A 26016-nucleotide genomic window follows, 5' to 3' on the forward strand; every position below is an offset into this window, starting at 1 on the left:
TAAGCCTGATGTGAAGAATCATTCTGTAAGGTAAGTAATTAGTCACCTGTGGAAGTCTAGCTTTTCACCTTTTGGGGTTTTGGTAAAGTGTGATCTATTTTTTGATTTCCAGGTGCTCTTTCATTGGGTTGCTACCCACCATTGGAGGGAAATTTATACAGAAAACTTCTACTGATTCCTTCCTATTTATCTGAGATTGAAATGCTTTTAGCTATTGAAATCTTCCTGGTATCTAATGCTAGTAGTATTCAGAGTCCTGGAACTTCTACACAGATACTGCAGATAGTTTTGAAAAGGTTAGTTGATATAACTTCTGTTTGCATGCTAAAAGCAGCTCATGGCTCCCTACACCTGTCCTAGGATATAAATATTTTTGTATATATTTTATAATAAACATTATATATATTTTAATGCATATTTTATATACACACAAACACATATACATAGATGTGTGTGTATGTATACATACATATTCACATATTTATTACATGTAATATTAGTATATTAGTATATGTATGTATATATTAGTATATGTATGTATTTATAAACTTTGGTAACATTTAAATTGAAAAAGGATTTGACCTGTTGGAGACATAAAACCAAACAAGCTGGTAACATTTAATAAACACATTAGCAACTTCAAAGATGCTGTCTGGGGACAGGGAAATGGATCCTTTTTAAGAATCAGTCTTTCTTGTGTACAGACAGATTTTTAGATAGGTATCTAAAAGTTACTTATCTTTCTGGTCAACACAGAAGATCTAAAAACCAAGTCTAAAAGGGAAATATGCAATGGTTTATTTGATTCAGTAAAGAATTATGTCGAACATAAAGCCATCAGCCTAGTTTCTAGATTTTGAAGTATTGTTATAAATGCATAATATTATAATGTAGCTGTTGGAAAGACTGGTATTTCTTCAAATTTTGTGTAAAGTCCCAGAATTTGGGCTTACACCACTCCAATTCCTTATCGGCCTATCCAGGAAACTAATAAAGATCTCATGTTTTAGAGTTTTTTGACAAGAAGCTTTCTTCAGTTTACTGGTGGTATAAACCACATTATCAGTTTGGATATCCTATCAATTATCTATTACTGCATATAAATTATCCCCAAACAGCTTAAAACAGCAAATATTATTTTAGTTTCTGTGGGTCAGGAATTTTGGAATAGCTTAGCAGTATGGTTATGGCTCAGGATCTCTGAGGTAGTGGGTCAGGAGTTGAGGTCACCTACTTGATGGCTTGACTGAGGCTGGAGGATCCATTTTCTAGATGGCTTATTAACATGTCATTGCCAAGAATCTTCAGTTCCTTGAGTGTCTTCATGACAGCTAACTTATCTGAGAGAGTGATCTAAGAGAGAAAAGGCAAGGAGGAAGCTACACTCCCTTTTATGACCTTTATCAAGAACTGTGAAGGCTCTATTTGCAGGCTACCAGTCAGTGTGACGTAGTCACCTAGATCCTAGTGTAAGACACAAGATTTTTGCATTGGAGACAGAATATGTTATTACTTATGGTACAGCAAGCAATATGATTATCTGCATATATGTATCTCCTGTTTTCCTCCCCGAGTCCCACAGATGGGCCCAGCTGGATACCTGTACATGCACTGGGTTCTGTTACAGAAGAATAATCTTGAACTTCAGGGGACCTATTATAATGAATGATAAGCATGCCTGCCCTGTTGCTCTTCAGAGAAATATCATCTCTATCTTGTGAGGCTATAAGCAAACCTACTTTTAGCTCTAGAAGACCCTGTCTTTGTCTTTCAAGGTGGTCCACTATATAAACATCCTTGAAATGCAGAACAAGAGGTAGTCAGTGTCTCTGCTCTCAAAACTTATAGAAATGCAGAGACCCAGGAAGAATTATCATCTAATAACCAGTGTCCAAAGGTACACACTGTCATTTTTGCTTAATTCCATGTGTGATAGTGAGTCATTTAACCTAGGCCATACTTAAGGGGAAGAAAATTAGAAAATAATTTTTTTAAAGTAGGTTCCACATTGGGCTTGAACTCACAACGCTGAGATTGACCTGAGCTGAGATCAAGAGTTGGACACTTAGCTGACTGTGCCACCCAGGCACCCAAGAAAATAATTTTAGGTCCACATTTTTTTAAAAACCCACTACAATTAGCTTTTTTTTTTTTTTTTTTTGGTTATAGCTTTATTTTTTTCTGAGGGCCTCCTTCAGTACTTCTGTGCACTATAAGGGGCATTAGGCATTTGGGCTCCCCAACTTGAGGGTTTGATTTTCTCATAGCTTTCCATTCTCCACATATATGCAGCCTTTTTATTCATTGTTGAATTTGGGGGGTATTTGTGACCTCAGTGTGAAACTAGTGACATGCCTAAATCTTTAACTTTGTCCCAAACAATATTATTTTCTCTATTATTATTATCATCCTGAGACCTGCCTTGTTACACTAACCTCTCTCAGGGAGAATGTTCTTCATCTTTAGGCTTTCAAAAACTACATCTAGTTGGCATATGCCCAGTCCACCAGATTTTAGGCACCACTTAGGACACTTACTACATTCAGTAGTAGAAGGCACCTGCCAGTCCTTCCTCTCTGTGATGATTGGTTCAATTTGGTGACCAAGCTGAAGTCCTCAATCGCACCATTCTGTGCCCCACACTAAGGTGTTAATGCAAGGAGACTCATTTTTGCACCTTGTTGTTGGGCCCTGCAGGTGCCAAGAGCAGGATACAGTGAACACAAACAACTGATGCCTAATGTAACAGCCACATCTCTATTTTAAACACTTCCCACTCCCTATCTCTTAAGGTAAACAGTCATAAAAATTTTATGAAATTTGGAGACTGGTAGAAAAATTATTAGAAAAGTAAACTGTAGCACTTAGTGAAGACTCTTAAATCAAGACTAAAAAAAGTAACTGGAAATTTAGTAAAGACATATAGCTACAATTCAATTCTGTTACCAAATGTTAGCTACCTGTTAAGTATATGCTTAGAATTAAAAATAGCTAATATCAAGGTAAAATACGTGACTGCTAATAACTCCAAGTTTCATTAAATTCACTATTTTTGTACACATTACAGTGAATAGTTATGCCATTATCAACTTTCACAATACAGAGAGGTTATTAGCTGTGTTCTAGGTAAGTGTTTTTCAAACTGTGGGTTGTAGCGCATTTGTGTGGTAAAATCAATTTTGGGTATTGTAACCACATTATTTTTTTTAAAGATTTATTTATTTGAGAGAAAGCACATATGGGGGAGGGGCAAAGGGAGAAGGAAAGAAAGTCATAAGCAGACTCTGCTGAGTGCAGAGTGAGACTCAGGGCAGGGCCTGATTTCACGACCCTGATATCAAGGCCTGAAATCAAGAGTCAGAGCTTAATAAACTGTGCCACCCAGGCAGCCCTGCAACCACATTATTAAAAAAATAAAAGGGAGGCTGGGTGGCTCAGTTGGTTAAGCATCTGCTTTCAGCTCAGGTCATGATCCCAGGGTTCTGGGGTTGAGTCCCACATCAGGGAGCCTGCCTCTCCCTCTGCCTCCTTCTTCCCCTGCATGTGCTCTCTCTCTGTCTTTCTCTGTCAAATAAAATCTTTCCAAAAAACAGGAGACAATAGAAAATAGAGTACATTGCCTTAAGGGTAAGTCTTGTGAAACGTCCATCTTTATGTATGAGGGTATATACCGGGTCACAGTATAAAATGTCTTTTACTATGTGTCTTGTTTGAAAAATTTGAAAGCCACTATCAGAAGAATACAGTAAAAAAGACTCATAGCTTAGTACCAGTAAATGTAGATGACTGTTTTTAAAGAAATTATAGTTTCTGATTTTGTGAGTTGTTCACTTTGTAGATGTGAAGAAAACAAATCTCGGAGCAAGGATGAATATCAAGCTGCAGTGGAAAGATTAATTATGGCTGCTCGTATATCAGATCCAAAGCTCTTCATTAAGCACATGACCGTCAATGTTAATAAGGAACAGGTTTATAGTTTGGAACACTGTTCTGCCCTGAAATGGTTGAAAGAGAATATGAAGTGGGCTGGAAAGGTCTGGCTTTTCAGTAACCATTAGTTAATAAAGGCTTTTTTTTTTTTTTTTTTTTTAAGTTCAAGTAATCATTGTTGAAAATAAAAGGCAGTAAAAATACAGTTTTCACTATATTCACCTTTTGCCCTTTATTGGTTTATATAGTAAGTTAATAGTTTCCAAACACTAAAAGTTTGAAGTATGCAAGATGGTTTTATCCACACTGAAAAGTGATTTTTCAAATTACTTTTTGACTTCTCTTTAACTTAGGTAAACCCCTATTTATTTTGAAATCTAAACAGTGGGAGATCACAAACTGAATATTGTGCAGCATTTAATAAGAGGGAGACATAAAAGGGAAAGGTGAGCAGGTAACTGGAGTTTCCAGATAAATCTTCAGGGACATGAAATAAGTTTAGAAACAGTACAGAGTCTAAATCCAATTCTACATCTGTAATCTAGAATAGTAAATACTAATGAAAAATGATTCAAATGCTAAAATTCTAGGGCACGTTGAGTTATACCAAAAAATTTTTAAATTACTATCTGAATAATTTTCCTTTAGTGTATCTTACAGTGTTTGTATTTTGAAAATTTGTAATTTGTTGCATTAGATATGACTAAAGAAAACAGTATTTTAAACATATATCACAACATAAATACCCTAAGGGCTGTTCCTAATCACCTTAGGAACACCTTTAATCTTAGGAATCACCTTTAAACTCCTTTTCTCAAGTCCTCTGGATCTGTAGCACATTCTCCAAGGTGATCATTCTCAATCCTTGATTTAACACTTAAAAACAGAATTTAAAATCATTTAGAAAGTCTGAATAAAGTGAGTAATAAAGAGTAAGTCGTGACTAAGGGGATTGAAGGTATTTCCTCAAGTTTTCAAAATATGGTAATAGCATCACTGGAGTAAGTCTATACCCTCCCAAGACTAAAAAAAGTTAAATCCTAGCACTTAACAAAATGCCTATTATCATATGATGAAATGTGAAATGAATACTAGAACAGGATATGGAAGTGAGGCAGAGGAGAGGTAAAGAAAAATGCTCACTTCTCTAGTATGAAGAAACCCGGTGAGAGTAACTGCCATTACTTAAATGCGGCACCTAGAAAATAGGTTTGGAGATTAATACCCTCAGTTTGAGGCACCTTTGAGGACAAGCGAAGAGAATGGTAAGTGGACACTTAATAAATTAGTCCTTCCTATAGATGGAAACTGAAAACCAAAGAAAGGAGAGAAATATGAGACCATTTAGAGGTCGGTGACCAGGATGCATCTGAAAAGATTAAAATGCGCAAGATGATAAATTAAGCTTTTAGGAAAAAAAAAATGGGGTTGGATGGAATGGATCACAAGTGACCAAATTGTCCAGAGCAAGAGCCGTTAGGGATGAAACAAATGGAGGCGTCTTTTTTCCCTCTCTGAACAGTGCCAAAAGGTAGAGAAAAGAGCGGTTGTTGCATTTGCCTAATTTCACTTGTGGCCATTCCTGGGGATAAAGCTACCGACCAAAGTAAAGCTAAATCCCAAGATGAATAGTTCTAAAAGGGGGGGCGGAGGGAATGCTTAAGGTTTGAAAATAGCAAGATCTCGAAGGGACCAACGTAAAAAAATGTAAACTGGAGAGAATGTTTAGGAATTAGCTATGTTTCTGTAAAGTATGCCAAAGGGCATACTTAAGTAAGACCTTTAAAAAAGCTTTCAAGAGAGCCGACCTAAGGCTTCAGCTCCGAAAACGCCACGGGCGATTCGCAAGGCCAGCCTCGCCCCCTCCCTAGGCGCCCGCGTGGGGGACGGAGCGGGAGGGCGCTAGGCGGCCCGGCGCATGCGCGCGCGTCCCCCCCGCCCCTTCTCCAGGCTCCAGCGCGTGCTCGGTTACCCTCTGCTCCCCATCCTGTCCACCCCGTTCCGGTCAGGCCCCGCCACCTGCTGTCTACTCATTTTCCGACGCCCGCCGGCCTAGCCCGTTACGTCTCGGAGGGCTCATTCACGTCTCTCAAAGCTTTCCGCGGAGTCCCCTCCCGGCCGGTCGGTAAGAAGGCGGAGAGGCAAGGGATTCAGGAGAGCGGGAACGGCAACAGGGTCACCTGGGCACTGTTGTCAGCGAAGGCCTGCGGTCTGCTAGGGTTTCCCCCTCGCCAACAGCCCGCTGCGCGCAGGCGCTCGGGGAAGAAGGCCGGGCGGGCGTCGGCCAATGAGAGCGCAAGCTCGGCCCCGGCAGCCCGCTGAACTCGCCTCGAGCGACCCGCCGCGGCCGGCGCCGGAAGGACGCGCGAGCGGTGCGCGCCCGACTGGGATTTCAGGGCCGGGGCTCAGCGATTACTGTCGGTAGGAACCTGTCAGCGGGTCCCGTGGGACGAAGGCCGGTGGGAACGCCGGACCCTGCGGCGCGCACCCGTTAGTAGGGCTGGCGCACCGGTGCGCATGCGTCTCCGCACAGGCCCGCGGGAGCGACGCTCCTTCCTCCTGTTATGGGGTGCGAGGTGGAGCGGGTCCGAGGGATCCCGTGCGGCGGACGCTGGCTAGAGCTGTAAGGAGCACGACGGGAGGGCCTCCAGTGGTGCTTTCGGGCTGTTCGGCGCAGTAAAAGGGGTTCGGGGAGGCAGCGTGCAGAGTCACCTTAGGTCCACGTGATAACTTCTGAACTGAGGCGATGCCAGGGCCCGGAGTGTGCGCACCGCGTCTGTTTTAACTTTAGAAATGAGAAACCAAAGACGGTTTACGTTTGTTTCCGACTATGTTTCCCCGTAGTCCATTTACCATAGAAGTGTTGTGATTCAAACCTCCTAGCAAAAGATTTAGAAGGAAGCTAAAGAACCTAGGTACTTTGTTTTTGCTATAACTTATTATTTACTAGGACTTGCTGCTTTGCTTTGTCTTGGCCCTTTTCGCTTCCCTGAGAAGTAGTCAACTGAAAAGCAATGAAAAATTGCCTGCTTTTGTTTCTCCTTGACGAAACAAACTCCTTTTAAAAACTTGCAATATAGTTACTGAGATAAGTTCACAGTGAGAATAGCCTGAGGATATTAACCTTTGTTAAAATAAATTACTTTCGAATAAAAACTATGCCAAATGGCCAAAGACCAATCCTAGGACCTTTATTTAACAAACACTGTTACTATTTGTGTATCTGTCAGAGGTAAGCAAAACCCTTTTTCTCTAAACAACCCATAATTTGGCTTTTCCACCAAATTATATACCTCTTTCTCCTAGGTTTGATCTGTAACTGCATAGATTTATTGCCCTAGCACAGAATTTAGGTTAAAATCAGAAATTTTCATTTTATGAAATACAAGCTGACATTACAATTAAGTGGATTATATAGTGACCATTTAAGATGCTTTGTAAATGAATTGTGACTTTCCTCATCTTCCAGCCTCAATCCAGAGTTCTCTGTCTCCTTGGAAAATACCTTTCAAATCCACTCCCCCTTCTAAATATTGTACCAGAGATTTCCCCCGTAATACTCAATGCATGACTGTGTTATTTCATTAATTATATTTTATAATTATCTTTATTTTGCCACTCCCCCCGTCTTTCCTAAACTAAATTTCTGGACAAGTGGGATTGGCTTAATGTTTTTTTATTCCCAGTACTTTGCACAGAGCCTGGCGCATAAGAACTTGGTAAATGCCTGTTGATAAATTAGGTGAATTAAGGACCCAGAGTGCTCCCAAGCCTGAAGAGTTATTTTATAGTATGCCTGAGGCCTTTTCCAAATGGAAGAATAGTAGGCTACATGGAATCTGCTTAAAAACCACCCATGTAAAAATTTGGACACAAGAAGTTGACCTGTGTGCCCCGGGCTTTCAAACTGTTTTTCACTAGCAAGTGGGAACACCCAACTCTGCTCTGAAGCAGTGGATTTTCAATCTGCTAAAAGTCATTTTAACTTTCTGGGTAGCTAAATCCTACAAGGGAAAGAAATCGTGTCTTTTTAGCAATCACATTTCTTATAGTAAATTTAAAAGTTAACATTGCAGTTATCAGTCAGGCCCCTTACGATTTTGTTTTTTCTGGGGCCTGTTTATTTCTAACTAGAGTGTTGAAGTTGGGTTCTTGGTCTAGCAGAGATGAGACTGACCCAAGATCTGTACCACATGAAAAGGCAACCAGCCATGTCTGCCAGAGGGCTGAAGTTTAACCTTGTTTCCACTTAGAATTTTTTTAAGCGCAAAAACGGGGTAAACCATACAGAAAACAAAGAACTAGTTCAAGGAAAACTTAAGATTATTTGATTTTTCACATACAATTGAGTATCTAGGGATATTTCCCTAAGTTTGTTAAAGAAGTATTTTTAATTTTTAAAACTTAAAAGTTTTCTGATACATCAGTCCTGTAAAATAGTCCTGGTGAAAAACAGTCCTGGTGAAATAAGGGTTCCCTAAACTGAAGTGTGCATCAGAATCCCAAAGGCATGTTGAAACAGATTGCTGGGCCCCATCCAGTTTCTGATTCTGCAGGACTGGGGTGGGGCCTGGTCATTTTTATTTCTAACAAGTTCTCAGAGATTCTGTTTCCAGCTTTGACAACCACTGCCCTAAAGGTTGTTTCCTGTTTTTTTTTCTCTTGTTTCTTCACTAATCCGTCTTTCCAAAAGGATCTTGATCCCATCATGCTTTCCCTTTCACTTAGTTGTCTGAGCCCACTCTTCAAGAAGATGTTATGGGAAATACTTAAGAAAAACTCAGGACTCCAAGGGAAACTATGCATTTCCTGTCTGATTCTTCAGCACAACCAGAAAAAAATATTTTTCATTTTTTCCAATGATTTAAATAGGAAACAATTATCTTAAAATAATAATTTTGTTGAGTGTATATCAGAATTAAATGAATATTTTTTATGTATATAGTCATTTTCCTATAGAAATATGAGTTGGCCATCATTGGTGGGGGAAGGGGAGATTGTTGGCAAAAGTAAAAGGAGTTCTATTTCCTCTCATGTTGTCTCTCTTCCTCCCAGCTGAGAAAACCGCTTTATTAATTCATTAAAAAGGCAGTTCCTGGGAGCCTGCTTCCCCCTCTCGCTCTGCCTGCTCCTCTGCTTACTTGTGACCTCTCTCCCTCTCTCTCTAAAAAAAAAAAAAAAAAAAAAAAGGCAGTTCCTACAGCACAATACAATTTTATTACACCCAGTTAGGTTCTCTTTTTTTTTTTTTTTTTTTTTTTTGAAGAGAAGTACTACTGTGAAACTTTTTATTACTTAGCAAGTGCTAACTTTCTTTGTCTTTGAATAATAAAAATAAGCAGTCATATTTATTTGTTCCAATAGATTCCGTTATTTCCCTAAAGTTTATGAATTAAATCATACATTTGTAATTTTTTTACTTGTATGTAGTCTTGCTCTGTATTTTTTAAGACTTTCACACACCCTTATTGTGATAATTCTGAGTTTTCCAATTAAGAAATTTGTTTTTGGATAAAATGTTTTGTTTAAATACATGTTCTACCTATATGTAAGCCCTTATTAGGAGGGGGAAAAGGAATTCTGCAGAATTTTATTCACCCTGAATTATGTAATAATAATAGTTGTCACTTACATGAATTTTCTATTTGCTAGATGTTGCTAAATCCTTTATGCACATTATTATATTCAAGTTTCACAAAAGTACTGAGACAGCCCCTACTTTTAAGCATAATATACTCCTTAGAACATGTACAAAAGTCTAATGCAGGGGTGGGGGGCGCCTGGGTGGCTAAGTTATGTGTCTGCCTTGGGCTGAGGTTATAGTTCTGAGGTCCTAGAGTCCTGGGGTTCTGGGATTGAATCCCATGTGGGGCTCACTGCTCAGTGGGGAGTCTCCTTCTCCCTTGGCCCCTCACCCTGCTCTTGCTGACGTGCTCTCTCTCTCTCTAAAATAAATAAATAAAATATTTTTTGAAAAAAGTCTAATGTGGGATTCCATATCCAGAGAGCTAAAATATAATTAATATTCTAGATTACATTTCAGCTTTTAGAGATAGGCTGTAATGAATATTTCCAGCATTTTATACGTATCTTTCAACATTTTCTCAAAAACATACAGTGCAGATAACTTTAGTCCAGTGACTAGACAGATGATAACAGCTATATTGTTGTTTCATTGGTATTAAATTTGTTAGTCTTTATTACCAGTATTAGAATTGTAATTCTTCCCTTTTGATAAAGACAAATGTCAATAAAATACTTACTGAATTGACATTTTCTACAATAAAGTTTCTGACTAAACTACTTCTGTCTAGCAGACTATAGCATAGTGTTAGCTCCAAGTATTCTCTCAGCTCATGAAAATTTTTAAATTTTTAATTAAAGGGCAGTTTGGGGTGACAGTATTTATTTACAGGTGTTTCTGCTGTAATGACATAAACACGTTCCTGGAAATCCAGACATTCTACAGAATGATACACTAAAATAACAGGGTTTATGAAGAAAAAAATACACACCACTCAAAACAAGACATGAAAGTCTCCAGCTTTTTCTTCTGTACTAACAGCTTTCCAGGTTGCTTGATGAAAAATGCAGGGAAACTTGAAGCTGCTAACCATCCGCTTCTTAAACCAAAGGAACTACTGGGGGATTTTCATGTTTTGTCATTAAGGTCTTTACTTCCGGCTAAAGCTTTTGTAATTGTAGAAAGATCACCTCTGATCTCTCCAAACCTTTAACATTCTGGGAAAAAACTGCATAGGATATAACATCTTTCCCCTATTCACCAATTGCACATAAGCTAATTCACATTTAACTTTCTTCATAGAAGAGGCAGCTCTTGAACCATATGTATTATTTATGAGGTGAGAAAACAGACTCAGGAAGGTAAAATAACTTGCCCATGCTCACACAGGTAGTCAGCATCAAGATCAAGAATTGAATACAGATTTCAGACAGGACATCCTCCCTTTCCTAACCATTGTGCAGACTGCCTTCTCTGACAGTGTCATGTTAATAACTAAAGCATTTTTGCCTTGCACTGGCTTAGATCAGCACATTCCAGAAATATAATATGAACCACGGATGTAATTTTACATTTTTTCTGGTAGTAAACTGCCGAAGACAAAATCAGGTTGTGTTTTACTTTTTAAAAAGCAAAAAAATAAAATAAGATTAATTTTAATAAATTATTTCAACTTCTAATCGATACAGAAAAGTATTAATGAGGTACTTTGCATTCTATCTTTGTACCAAATCTTTAAAATCCAATGTATACTTTACACTTAAAATGTGTCTCAATTTGGAGTAGTCACATGTGGCATAGGCCTACATGCTAATTCTTTTTACTGCCATGTGAACATTTTTTTAAACTTTTTTTTAAAGATTTTATTTATTTGAGAGGGAAAGAGGGAGCTGGAGGAGGAGTAGAAAGAGAGGGACCAGCTGACTCAGCGCTGAGCATAGAGCCCTATGCTGGGATTGATCGCAGGACCGTGAGATCAAGACTTCAGCCTAAACCAAGAGTCATACACTTTACCCACTAGCCACCCAGGTACTGCCCACTACCTTTTTAGGAAGTCACCTACTCATCCAAAAAGCAGGCAGAAAACACCTAACTCTTAACCTGTAGTAGCGTTTTTCTTTTTAAGTTCTCTCTAAATCTAGAAACCATGATTTAATGTTAAGACTTGTATTTAGGAACATTTTATTTTCATTGGGAGAATCTGTGGTCCCATTTCTAAGTATTTAATGACCTTTATTAGTCATTGCTCAGTAGTAATTTTACCCTATGATTACAAAGTGGACAGTGAATGTATAGTTTTTCTGTACAACTGAAAACCAGTACTTGAAGTACAAAAACTTGTTTAAATTCAAGTTAGTACAAAAGCTTTTTTTTTTTTGCCTTTTTTTTTTTTTTTTTTTTTTTACAGAAATGCTTCTAAAACTTGCTACATAAAGTCTGCACAAAAAAAAAATTTCTCTGCACAACATACTGCTGTGCTCCATGGTTGAAAATCATTAAGGATGCATTCTCTATAATTTTAGCAATTTTGCTGTTGGTGATTCTTTGGAGACTAATTCTGAGCTAACTCAAGTTGTAGAGCTACTTTCTATGGTAAATGAGCTGCTTTTCCTAACAAATCTTATTCATAAGTGTTTAGATATGTATTTAGTGTAACTTGGCTGTCTGCCTTGAAAACTCTTTATGAATCAGATTTGAAGCAGTTAGTCTTTCCTGAATTCATTTCAGAATTTTTGTCTTTATAGTGTGATTTAATTTTCAAACTTCAAAAGTTTTTCATATCAGTTATCATAAGTTTCTTTTCAGTGTTGTGTTTGTTTTGATATCTTGCTTTTGAAAATGTGTATAGTAGAGCATGTTGTTTGGACCACCTACCTTACTCATTGGATGGAGACATTTTGATTTTATGACTTTCTAAGATACTGCTGCAAAAGGCAAAACAGGTTGCATTGTTGTATTGTATGCCAAGCTGCTTTGCATTGTTCAGTAATTCTGCCTTTTCAAGGGTGCTTTTAGGATCAGTGTATGCTGAATAATGGATGTTGGTTAGAACATGGCTGCATATTTCATTCCTTTCCCATCTGTATTCTTGGATGATCATGTGCCTTTCAAGTATTATTCCTCATTTCTTATCCACAGTTTTAGCTCATTTATTGGTATCTTTGCATTTAAATGGCATAAATTTTCTTAATAATATAAAAAATTAGGGGCGCCTGGCTGGCTCAGTCAAAAGAGTATGTGACTCTTGATCTCAGGGTTGTAAATGTGAGCCCCACGCTGGGTGTAGAAATTACAAAAAAAAAAAAAAGAAAGAGAAAAAACCTTTAAAAATGTAAAAAATGAAATTTCATTATGTGTGAGTGTGGTGAGCTGTTTCTTCTTGAGCTAAATTGGGACTACAGTCTAAGACTGTCTTTGGACAGATCTCCCAGAGGGGTAGGGTCCTGTCTTAAATACCAAGTGAACAACACCCTTTCCTATTATATACATTTTCTTCATTTAATTTGAATGCTAAAGCATTGATTTAAAAAAATTTAAAAACATGTCACACGTTCATTGTAAATAAACTAGGAAATTAAAAAAATTAAAGCACTTAATATCCTACTACCTAGAGATAGCCAGCTAGAAATTGCATATGTATTTCCTTCTAGTCTTTTCTTTGCCTTGTATCTGTGCTTTTTTTTTTTTTAAAGATTTTATTTATTTATTTGACAGAGATCACAAGTAGGCAGAGAGGCAGGCAGAGAGAGAGGAAGGGAAGCAGGCTCCCTGCTGAGCAGAGAGCCCGATGCGGGGCTCAATCCCAGGACCCTGAGATCATGACCTGAGCCGAAGGCAGAGGCTTTAACCCGCTGAGCCACCCAGGTACCCCATATCTGTGCTATCTTAACTAAGATTATATTATCCTGGTTATTTCTTGAAGAAATTTGGTGAGAATTCAGTCCATCACAGATTGCACTGAACCTTTAGATAGTCCAAATGGTTTTCTTTCCTCATTGCATTTCCACTTGATCTCAGAAATCTTCAAAATGGTAGGAGTATTTCCTGTATCTGTGTATTCGTCTTAAACAATATATAAAGGTAAATGGTTAAGTAAAATCACCTTTTTATAACATTTAAATGAATACTTCTAAACACATTATATATCCTAGAGACTCTTGCCATACCAGTCAGCCAGAATATAAAGAATCCATTGTTGTTTGAATATGTACAATTTTAAAAGTAATTCTTTGTCTTTAAAATACACATTTCTATCATTCTGTTAATGGCAGTTATGCTTCGTTACATTATCTTGGTTCGGGTATATTAACTACATCATGAAAATATATTTTTTTGAAGGTGGAGAGGAGGGAACAGACAGAGGGAGATGGAGAGAGAATCTTAAGCACGCTTCACACCCAGCGGGAGCCTGACATGGGGCTGTATCTCATGAGCCTGAGATCATGACCTGAGCTGAAATCACGATCTGGACAATTAACCATCGGAGCCATTCAGGTGCCCCTCATGAGAATATTTTTTAAGCATAGTTAATGCTCAAGATTTGATGGAGTATGATTTTAGACATCAGGTGGTTTGTTTAGAGAGAATATGCTGCTCAACAGATCTCTAGAAGAGTGGAATAACGGAGAGTGAGAAAGCTAAGAGCTTGATAATAGAAGGAAAAATAATGTTTTACCTAGTGATTATTGTGTGAATAATGTGGCATTTCGAGACTTTTTAGGGAATACTTTTAGGTTTTTTTTTTTTCTCATAGGATATTTTTTTTTATCAATATGTCAGTTGACATGGATACCATATTGTAGTTGAAGACCTTCCTAAAATCAAAATTATTGGAAAAGTTCATGTAATTACAATCTCTTCCCTCTTTTCTCTGCCTAACTTAAAAAAAACAAAAAACAAAAAAACAAAAACTTTTTTAGAGTGGTTTTAGGTTCACAGCAAAATAAAGTATAAAATTACCATATACTCCCTGTCCCTGATACACACAATCTTCCACATCTGCATGGGACATTTGTTACAATTCATGAACCTACAATGACACATCATTATTACCCAAAGTCCATAGCTTACATTAGTGTTCACTCTTGGTATTGTGTGTTCCATGGGTTTTGACAAAAGTAGAATGATATGTACCCACTGCTCCAAAAATCCTCTGTGCTCCATCTATTTTTCCTCTCTTCTGCAATCCCTCACAACAACTGAACTTTTAATGTCTCTATCATTTGCCTTTTCCAGAATATTATATAGTTGGAATCATATAGTATATAATCTTTGCACATTGGCTTTTGTCACTTAGTAATTTGCATTTAAGTTTACTCCATGTCTTTTTGTGGCTTGAAGGCTCATTTCTTTATCATTTTTAAACTTTTAAAAATTTACATTGAATTTAATTAAACTGAGAAAGGCGCCTGGGTGGCTCAGTTGTTTAAGTGCCTGCCTTCGGCTCAGATCATGATCTCAGGGTTCTGGGATCAAGCCCAGCCTCAGCTCCCTGCTCAGCAGAGAGTCTGCTTCTCCTTCACTCTCTCCCTCTGTGTTCTCTCTCTCTGCCTCTCAAATAAAAATAAATAAATAAATAAATCTTTAAAAAAAAATAGTTCATCCATTTCTTCCCCTCTACCCCTACCCCTACTTTTGCAGCCACCAATCTGTTCTCTTGTATCTATGAGCTTGGTGGGTTTCTTAATTTTGTTCTTGTTTGTTTTTTAGATCCCACATATAAGAGAGATCATACAGTATTTATCTTCCTTTTTCTAACTTATTTCACTTAGCGTATTGTCCCTGATATCCATCTCTGTTGTTGCAAATGGCAAGATTTCATTCTTTTTTATGACCGAGTAATATTCGATTGTATAAATATACCACATCATCTTTATCTATTCATCTACCAGTGTGATGTGGTTGTGTCCATATCTTGGCTATTGTAAGTAATGATGCAAGAACATGGGGACGCATATATCTTTTCGAATTAGTGGTTTTGTTTTCTTTGGATAAATACCCAGAAGGAATTGTTGGGTCATGATGGTTTAATCATTAATTTTTTGAGGAAACTCCATAGTGGTTACACTGACTTACATTCCTACAATACTATACAAGGGTTTCCTTTTCTCCACATTCTCACCAACTCTTGTTATTTCTTTTGTGTTTTTGATAATAATCATTCTAAGAGTATGAAGTGATATCTCATTGTAGTTTTCATTTTTTTCCTGATAATTAGTGAGGTTGAGCATCTTCATATGTCTCTTGGCCATTCTCTATGTCTTTTTTGGAAATATGTCCATTCAGATCTTCTGCCCATTTTTAGTCTGATTGTCTGTTTGCTATTGAGTTGAGTTCTTTATATATTTTGATTATTAGTCCCTTATTGGATACATCATGATTTGCAATTATTTTCTTCCATTCAGTAGGTTGCCTTTTCATTTTATTGATGGTTTCCTTTGCTGTGCAAAAGCTTTTCAGTTTGATGTAGGCCTAATTGTTTATTTTTGCTTTAGTTACTTTTGCTTTTGGTATCAGATTTCAAAAAAACCATTGCCAAGACCTATTTTAAAGAGCTGGCCACCTTTGTTTTCTTCTAGGAGTCTTATGCTTTTAGGTCTTATGTTGAAGTCTTTAATCCATTTGGAATTAATTTTTGTGTCCAGTTTACTTCTTTTGTATATGGCTGTCCAATTTTCCCAGCATTCTTTGTTTTTTTTTTTTTAATTTTTTAAAATTTTTGTTTTTGAGACAGAATGTGAGTGAGTGGGAAGGAGGGGCAGAGGAGAGGGAGAGAGAATCTTTATTTATTTATTTATTTGACAGAGAGATCACAAGTAGGCAGAGATGCAGGCAGAGAGAGAGAGAGGAGGAAGCAGGCTTCTTGCCAAGCAGAGAGCCTGATGTGGGACTCGATCTTCGGACCCTGAGATCATGACCTGAGCCGAAGGCAGAGGCTTCAACCCACTGAGTCACCCAGGCGCCCCTTCCCAGCATTCTTTCTTTCTTTTTTTTTTTTTTTTAAAGATTTTATTTATTTATTTGACAGAGATCACAAGTAGACGGAGAGGCAGGCAGATAGAGAGAGAGAAAGAGAGAGAGAGGGAAGCAGGCTCACCGCCGAGCAGAGAGCCCGATGCAGGACTCGATCCCAGGACCCTGAGACCATGACCTGAGCCGAAGGCAGTGGCTCAACCCACTGAGCCACCCAGGCGCCCATCTTTTTTTTTTTTTTTTTTTTTTTTAATATTTTATTTATTTATTTGACAGATCACAAGTAGGCTGAGAGGCAGGCAGAGAGAGAGGAAAGGAAGCAGGCTCCCTGCTGGGCAGAGAGCCCGATGCGGGGCTTGATCCCAGGACCCCGGGATCATGACCTGAGCTGAAGGCAGAGGCTTTAACCCACTGAGCCACCCAGGCGCCCCCCAGCATTATTTCTTGAAGAGACTATCTTTTCCCCATGGTATATTCTTGACTCCTTTGTCGTATATTAATTAACCATAACATGCATAGATTTATTTTGGGGCTCTGTATTCTGCCCCATTAATCCAAATGTCTCTTTTTATGTCAGTATCATACTGTTTTAATTACTGTAGCTTTTGAAGATTCTTCCATGTCTTTTCATGGCTTGATGGCTCTTTTGTTTTTTAGCCCTAAATAATAATCCATTGTTTAGATATACCACAGTTTATCCATTCATCTACTGAAGAACATCTTGGTTGCTCCCAAGTTTTGGCAATTATGAATAAAGCTTTTATAAACATCTGTGTGGGGATGCCTATGTGGCTAAATTGGTCAAGCTTCTGCCTTCAGCTCAGGTCATGATCCCGGGGTCTTGGGTCAAGTTCCGCATCAGGCTCCCTGCTCAGGGGGGATCTGCTTCTTCCTCTGCCTGCCACTCCCCTGCTTTGCACCACCCACCCCTACTGAACAAATAAATAAAATTTTTAAAAAAATATTTAAAAAACTAAGCATCTGTGTGCAGTTTTTTATATAAGGATAGTTTTCAGTTCCTTTGGGTAAATACCAAGGAGTGTGATTGCTGGATCATATGGCAAAAGCTTGTTTAGTTTTGTAAGAAACTGCCCTGCTGTCCTGGCATTCCTGCCAGCAGTGAGTAAGAGTTCCTGTTGTTCCACATTCTCATCAGCATTTGGGGTTGCCAGTGTTCTGGATTTCAGCCATTCTAATAGATGCGTAGTAGTGTTTCATTGTTTTAATTTGCAGTTCCCTAATGATATATCATGTTGAACATCTTTTCATACGATTATTTGTCATCTGTATATCTTATTTTATAAGGTATCTGTTCAGGTCTTTGGTTCGTTGTTTTTTTTCCTTTGTTCAAAAACCTTATTTACTATAAAGACAAAACACCAAAATAGGTATAAATAATATAAAATTGGTTCAGTTGGGTAAAATTTTTAGTTAAAATATCTTGATATATTTAAAATAACAAAGGATACATTTAATTTGGCCCTTTCTTGAATCAGATTGTTCATTTTCTTGTTGAATTTTTAAAAAAATTTTGTGTGTATTTTGGATAACAGCCCTTCTTCAGTTATGTGTATATTTTGCAAATATTTCCTCTCAGTGTGTGGTTTGTCTTCTCATTGTCTTTTGCAGAGCACAAGATTTTAATTTTAATGAAGTTCACTTTATCATTTCTTTTTTTCACAGATCATGCCTTTGGTCTTGAATCTAAAAAGTCATCAACATACCCAAAGTCATCTAGGTTTTTTCAAGTGTTATCTTCTAGAAGTTTTATAGTTTTGTGATTTACATTTAAGTCTGTGATTGATTTTGAGTTAATTCTTGTGAAGGGTATAAGTCTATGACTACATTAATTTATTTGCATGTCAATATCTAGTTGTTCTAGTAACATTTGTTGAAAAGACTGTCTTTGCTCTAAAGATCAGTTGACTGTACTTATGTGGATCTATTTCTGGGTTGTCTGTTCTGTTCCATTGATCTGTTTGTCTGTCTTTTACCAGTACCACAGTGTTGATTGCTATAGCTTTATAGTAAGTCTTGAAGTCAGGTAATGTCATTCTTCCAATTTTGTTCTTCTTCAATATTGAGTTGGCTGTTCTTAGTCTTTTACCTGAGTTGGACAGTATCCATAAAATAACTTTTTGGAGTTTTTATGGGGATTGTACAGAATCTGTAGATCCATTCTATTGTCCTATAGATTAAATTGGAAAGTACTTCTTGACAATATTGAGTCTTCCTATCCATGGACATGGGATATCTATTTATTTAATTCTTTGATTTCATTCTTCATTTTTGTAGTTTTACTCATTTAGATTTTGTGCATATTTTGTTAGATTTATAGGTAAGCATTTCATTTTTGGGGATTTGCTAATATAAATGGAAATGTTTTAATTCAAATTCCACTTGTTCATCACTTGTATCTGCTTAACTTTTTAAGTGATTAATGGATGCCTGGGAATTGATGTTCATATATATTCAGAAATGTTTTGCCACCTGAGACCTGTGAGAAGGTAAGCTTTGTGGTCCATTGTGCAATTAGTATGGGGAGGGATTCTGTTATGTATTTGACTAATTTTAATTTATTATTATTTTTCAAATTCTAAAATTATATTATGGTAGTGGAGGGCAAGAACAAGAAGAGAAAAAGAAAATTCATGTGACCATCCAGGTCCACCAAGAGTTCATTCAGGGCAGCAGGTGAATAGAATACCATCTTCCAGAATAGTTCAGTGTGAAAACATTAAGAGGAAAAAAGGTAAATTTGTCCTTAGCACAGTTTCTGTTATGTTGCCCTCAAGTCTATTGCTTTCGTGTAGAAAACCACTTTACATTTAAATTGTATAGTAAGTCATTTGACTACTGTATTTGCTATTTATGATATATAATCTAAATCCTACTTCAAGAAAGGATTTAAGGAGTTCAGCTATAAAATTTGATTGGCATTTTATAATAGGCTTATATAGGATAATTGCAGGAGCCCTGTAGAGAAAAAGATTATTGTGTTAAAAAGCAGAACTGATTAAACAATTACTCAGATGTCAAATTTAGTTCTGGCTTCTTGGTAGCCAGGCCAAAAAAGGGAGTGCATTTGGCTCCAAATATATAACTAAATACAATGTTACATAAAAATGATATGTGAAGTTTTAACCTTCTAAAATATATTTGGCAAAAATTATTACTTTTAAATAACTATCCTGTTCAAGTAAATAGTCACTGACAAAAGGGAGTTATTTTGGGGAAACAGAGTTTTTCCACCAACTTGTATATGACAAGGATTCTCAAAGAAAGGGAGACTTTCTCTGATTGAATTTATGACACAGTTCTTAGGACATGGAGGGAAGAGGGGGAGAGGCAGGGAAACAAAGAATCTGAGATAGAGTGCGCCCTGAAAAACTGTTCTGCAGATGTATAGACCTTCTTCATGTTGTGATATCCTAATACTGTTCAACCACAGAAAACCAGGCTAATGTATTGTTATTTTCATTCTCTAATATAAGGAGAGCTCATAGGAGCCTGGAGGAATGCTTGCCTCCTCACTCTGTGTCATTGACAAGCAGTGAATAGTAGTGGTTGCATAATAGAGCCATGCTTCCAGCTTGTTTTATTCTAGCCTTCAGAAAACTGTATTTTAATTGTAATGCATAAAATACCAGTTTCGTAACAATAGTTACCCTTGGCACACACAGTAACCAGTGATATTTTCTGTTACATGTCTTCTCTTTTTTTAATGTTAGTCATGGCCCCATAAGCTTATTTTACAGCACTGTGGATCATGAAAACTAATTGCAGTGCAAATTCTTAGTTGTTAATTAGAAATCAAGTCATATGCTTTAAGTATGAAATAGATACCAGTAGTGACCTTCTGTTACTTCATCTGTAAATTCCCTATCTCCTGAAGTGTTAATGGCTCTCCTTTTGATTTAACTCAAGGCAATTTTGCTCTAATCAGTAGGATAACTTTTTTTTTTTTTTTGAAAAATCCATGTGAGTTAACAAATTTCTTCCTTACGTAGTCTGTGTTCTACAAAAACTAGAAGTAAATTGTGCATGTATTTTAAATGTACTTGAGATACTTATATTTAAATCCTCTAGTGTAAAAGTCAGCAAGGTATAGTCCATGGTCAGATGGCCCCACTGCCTGTTTATTTAAGTACAGTTTTGTTTGACCACAGCCACACTCATTCATGTGCTTTATTGTGGCTGCTTTCCCACTACAGCAGCAAAGTAGAATAGTTGTAACACAGGCCATGGGGCCCACAAAGCCTAAAATGTTGACTCTATGACCCTTTTTTAGAAAAAGTTTGCTGATCCCTTTTCTAGGGATTCGTCTTTCAAAAATTTAATCCTTTCCTAATGTCTTATAAATCCAGATTTCCATGTGTTAAATTTGCTCAATTTCAAGTAACATAATATTGCTTTTGATATAATTTTCCTTGATTCTGTTAAGTTTCCTTTCATTAAATACCTACTAGACATTCATTTAACCTACATTAACAATAATATTTGTGCCATACCCTCTGCTGTGCAGCTATAAGGTACCCGCTGAGTTCTCTTATCTCTACGGTTCAGTGGATTTGCCTCAAAGCCCCACTTTACCAGCTGTCAGTGCCCAAGCAGAGCAGGAACACGAAGTCCGGTTCATTCTAGCAAGACATGGGACTCTGCCAGTGGGTACCTTTGGTCCAACTCCTCATTGGCCTGGCTGACCCTTCTTGGAACTTGTGCTGCAGTCCAAGACTTCCTACCCAGTCCTCCTGCCTTTCCTCTTTCCCTGTCAGACCTACATTGTGGTCTGAAAGATCTCCCCACCTTCTCCCTTTCCCGGTTCTCTCACACATCTAAGTGTGTCTTGACCTCTGCTTTTCAGCAGTTGCCAACCAACATAGCCAACCTCAGCTTGTATGTGTAATATGGTTACTGCCTTCAAGGGCCCATGGTAGCTGAGGTGTGTGAGTGGATAGAGGAAGAGAGAAACAAATGGAAACATCATTTATACTTTATGGTATTGTTGCAAATATGGTGGGTAAGCAGTTTCTGTTTTTAGGGTTTAGAAGAGGGAAAGAACTATAGTGAGGATACAAAAGGGAAGATTGTGGGGGAAGTGGGCACCTTGTCTCCTGGTGTATAGTACTTACACAGTAATTGTTCAGTGAGTGGGAACAGTTTGGGTAGGTGGCACGGGGGCACTGGGAGCATGTTTAGGGCTGAGAAATCATGCAGAAATGAGGGAGGAATGAGAAAGATTACTTTGGCCCAAAGTTGTCTAAGAGTGGTAGGAAATCACTGTAGAAAGACAGATTGGAAATGATTACAGAGGAATGGAAATACCAGACTAAGAAGTGGATTTTATTCGCAGGAGTTGAAACACCAGCAAAGGCGTTGTAGTAGGGAATACTGTGGTAGTGGGATTTTAGGAAAATTAACCTGTATAGAAAATTGGAAAAGACACTAGGGGGTAGATGAATTGTACAGTTTAAACTTTTTGGTGTTAGTGGGTGGCAGAGAAATGGAAAGAAGGAATGGTTTCCAGGGACATTGTAAAGTGAGAAGAAACAACCAATTTCCAGAGTACCCAAAATTGGGCAGTGGTACTGGCTGTGGATTTGTACTCTGGCAACACAGAGAAAAGGGGTACCGCAGTGACAGAAATAAGGAAGATAATCTTGGGTTGAACTGCTTCCTTGCTTTCTGTACCCAGGCTGAGATTAGAAGGAAAACAGTGACCTCTACTCCTTTTTTTAGACACATAAAATTTGAGAGGCTGGCAGGATAGCTTAAGTGTCTGTGAGACATTTGGGAATGAGAAATGAAGCTCAAATGGGGAATCAGTGGAGCTGTCACTGTTTGATTACATGGCCTGATATTGAGGCCATCAGTACCTGGCTTATTGCTTACTTTATTGTTTAGACTCCTGTTGTAGTTCTTCATGCACAGCCTTGTATATTGACTTTGTAAAAGGTTTGAATATGTGCCCAAAAAAAAAGAAAAAAAAGAGGTAATCTGAAAATATGGTTGGTCTCCAGATTGCCAAAAAAATCTCTGTAAATGATCCTGTAATCTCTATCATTTTAAAAATATAATAGCCTTCCATTCACTCAATAATGTTTGAGACATACTTCTACTCGGTATTGTATGAGGTCATATATGAGACAAAAGGGTGCCTCATATTTAGACTTCTTTATAGACTGTTATAGAATGGAAAAGGTAAAATTATAATGTTCAAAAATAGATGTCACAGAAGTGCTTCCCAAAAATTGCAAACAATTTCATCTGGATTTAAAACTGTACTTTAAAAAATACTCCTAGGTATGTTTTGCCAAAATTTAAGAATGAGAGTGTCGAGTTACCCAACTAGGATAATTTTAGCATGCCAGCTATGAGGAGGTAAACTAAGGGGCATCTTGTATCTCTTTTTAAGCATTGTACTCAAAATATTTTTCACTAGAAAAAAAGATTACACTATGGATATTGAGGGTTTTTTTATCTGAAGAAAAAAATGATACAGGAAATTGTCACCATCTGCAATAAAGCCACTTAACATTTCAAAGTAGTGTTTGAGGGGAAGTTTTATTATTATTAATTAATATTATTTTCTCATATTGCATCAGAGGAATTTATAACCACTGTTTTTAGAAACCATGTGGCACTCTCTGCTTGTTAAAACTCTAATATATTTCTTATTTGTTAAATTCTTTTTAATTGAAGTATAATTGACATACAGTACCCTATTAGTTTCAAGTATACATCATAATGATTCAATATTTTTATACATTATTAACTGATATCCATGATAAGTTTAGTTACCATCTGTCACCATGCAGAGTTTTTACAATATTATGGAGTGTATTCCCTATGCTATACATATATCCCCACAACTTAACCACAGTTTTTATTTCTGTCTTGTTTCTATGGTAGTTTCCATATGTAATAATTTTAATGTTATTGTCACTTTATATATCGGGGATCTGTGTGTGTGTCTGTGTGTGTGTCAGTGCCTTGGTGAATAATAAATCCACATCTTTTTAAAAGGTTATGTCTAGAGAAGATATTTCCACACTGGTTTCTTTCCTCAAGAACTTTATCAGGAGCTGAAGCCGTCAATGCCTTGAGGCCATTCTACTTTGCAGTACATCCAGATTTCTTTGGACAGCACCCCAGAGAAAGGGTAAACATTTATTTATTTATTTAACCTTTAGTCCCCATTTCATAACCTGAAGTTTTGCTAATTTTTGACACAATATAATACACAGTTGTACAAATTTAGATTGTTCTGTTATAGTAATAAAGTTAATTTTTTGATTTGCTTTGAAAATATACATATTGAAAATTGAAAATCTGATTATTGATGTTTTATGAAATCTGAGAGAATGGAAAATCCATACATTGGGCTCTGCTCCCAGTTCCTGGCACAGAGCTCCTGATACTCTTGTAACTGCCTAAGTGAGAAGAGCACTAGAAGCATCTCTTGTTCTGCCCTTTGGTCTTTGGCCCCATCCCTGACACCTGACTCCTAAAGGCCTTATAAATCCCTATATGATAGGAGCACCAGGAGCACCTTTTGTTCCTGTGTGGTGACCCTGGGTGGCTCGTACATGGGAGCTGGTCACCAGAAGGACCAAGGCATGATTAGAAGCTTGGAATTTTCAGCCCCAACTCTCAACCTCCAGAGAGGAGAAAAGGGCTGGAAATAGACATAATAATTGATCATGCCTACATGAGGAATCCTCCATAAAATTCCAGTAGTATGGGGTTCAGACAGCTTCCAGGTGGGCAAACATATCTACCCTGGAGGGTAGTACTCCCAAACTCCATGGGGACAAAAGCTTCTGCACTTGGGACCCTGTGTCTCTCTTCAGCTGATTGTTTATCTGTGTCCTTTATTATATCATGTAATATGGTAAACATGAGTTTTTCACTGAGTTAGTTCTGTGAGCTGCTCTAGTGAATTAATAGAATCTAAGGAGGGGGTTGCTGCAAATTGCTGGTTGGTCAAAAACACAAGTGATAAAAGGTGTGACAGACATCTGAATTGTGTATATGGGGGTGTGGCGGCAGAGGGAGAGGATGGTCTTGGGAACTGAGCCCTTAACTTGTGGGATCTGATGCTGTCTCTGGATATATAATGTCAGAATTGAGTTAAATTGTAGGACTTCCAGCTGGTGTCAAAGAGAATTGCTTATTGTGGGGAAAAACCTCTACTCATTTGGTGACCAGACATGTTGGAAGTCAAGTATTTTGTGTGAATATACAGAAGGCACACAGGAGATAGACTGGGTTTTTTCCCTATATATGAAGGCTGTCATTTTTTATGAGGGCAATAAAGCTATCATGGAGAGTCTTTAAAGTATTAGTAATGTTTTCTGAACCAGTGTTTGGAGTAAAATTGAGTGTTTGAAAGAAAATTTCAGGCTTCTGTCACCATGGTTGGTCTGTTTTTTAAGGATGGTTACAAGGAAAGTTTTTCAGTGCCCTAAGTGGTTTTCCCTTCTGTTGCATGCTGCTGGTTCTCTTCCCTACAGCCTCACTTACTGTGTGCTCAAGGAATGCAGATGGAGATGAGAAGTAACTTATAATAAACTTAGTGAGGATGGTCAATATTATTTCATTTGTTCTCTTTATTTTCTTTAACATTAACACCTGGTTTAATGTTAAAAGGAATTTAGAACTCTTAAAAATTTAGGACATTTTTATATAGTTTTTTTCTACTTGCAGTGGAAAAAAATTTAATTAGTAAAATGAATCAACAGAAAAATATCCATTACTTTGAGGATGTTAATTATTTAAAGTTTTTAAACCCAACATATGTGGAAAAATTATGCCTAGTCGTAGGTGAATGTTTTCCCTCCTCTACCAGTGTATCTTTTGTTTTTTTATTAAAACTACTGTGTGCTCCAAAAGGTGAACTCAGCAGGCATGTGTTACTTAAACTCTACATTCCAAAGAAATGCCTGGCTTTGGTATTCGCCCTTGACTTCCTCCTGGGAGAGAAGCTCTGAGCCCTTAGAATATCCTGCCTGATGGGAATCTTTTGTATGTGTGAGCTATCAGCCCATGCCAGATATTTTACGCTAAAAATGTGATTTTTGGTGAATGCCTGTTTTCATATGTTGGGGTCCCTCTGGGTGTGCTGGAGACTATTTGAACAGCTAAGGTCAGTCACATGGCCACTACATGCCTGCTTGATTGAGCCCAGTAAAATGCTGGACACCAGGGCTTGAATGAGCTTCCTTAGTTGGCAACACTTTTCATGCATTGTCACACATTGTTCCTGGGGAATTAACTGCTAGCTCTACAAATCCACTGGGAGAGAACAGCTGGAACCTTGAAACTGGCCTCTCCTGGACTCTATTCTACATGCCTTTTCCTGATTTTAATCTGTATCCCTTTGCTGATTTTAATCTCTATCCTTTTGCTGTAATAAACCATAACCGTGCGTGTAACAGTTTTTCTGATTTCTGTAAATCCCCCTATCAAATTGAACCTGAGAGTGGTCATGGAGAGCTTTAACACAATATGGCTAAAATGTAATTATCCTAGTAAATTAATATAGCTGACCCTTGAATAGTGCAGGGGTTGGGACACTAACCCCCTGC

General features: G+C 37.6%; 2 protein-coding genes across 8 annotated transcripts in view; both read left to right on the forward strand.

Annotated features, from left to right (window-relative positions):
• The window catches only part of TOPAZ1 (testis and ovary specific TOPAZ 1), a 119456-nt gene extending 115341 nt beyond the window's left edge, over positions 1-4115 (forward strand). The window contains 2 exon segments of the mRNA XM_047742265.1: positions 113-296; positions 3839-4115. Coding sequence (XP_047598221.1) covers positions 113-296; positions 3839-4058 — 404 coding nt within the window. The 3' untranslated portion in view covers positions 4059-4115.
• A 1758-nt stretch (positions 4116-5873) lies between these two features.
• The window catches only part of TCAIM (T cell activation inhibitor, mitochondrial), a 47955-nt gene continuing 27812 nt past the window's right edge, over positions 5874-26016 (forward strand). For 2 of the 7 annotated variants that reach the window (XM_047742324.1, XM_047742314.1), the window contains exons 1-3: positions 5875-6055; positions 18861-18933; positions 23453-23588. In XM_047742324.1, coding sequence (XP_047598280.1) covers positions 18905-18933; positions 23453-23588 — 165 coding nt within the window. In that variant the 5' untranslated portion in view covers positions 5875-6055; positions 18861-18904. Of the gene's footprint in view, positions 6056-6185; positions 6352-13792; positions 13949-18860; positions 18934-23452; positions 23589-26016 lie in introns of those variants that run through there. The other 5 variants (XM_047742285.1, XM_047742301.1, XM_047742307.1 and 2 more) reach the window with 5 other exon arrangements.

This window comes from Lutra lutra, chromosome 1 (assembly GCF_902655055.1).
Source record: "Lutra lutra chromosome 1, mLutLut1.2, whole genome shotgun sequence".
In the NCBI taxonomy this organism is placed as follows: domain Eukaryota; kingdom Metazoa; phylum Chordata; class Mammalia; order Carnivora; family Mustelidae; genus Lutra; species Lutra lutra.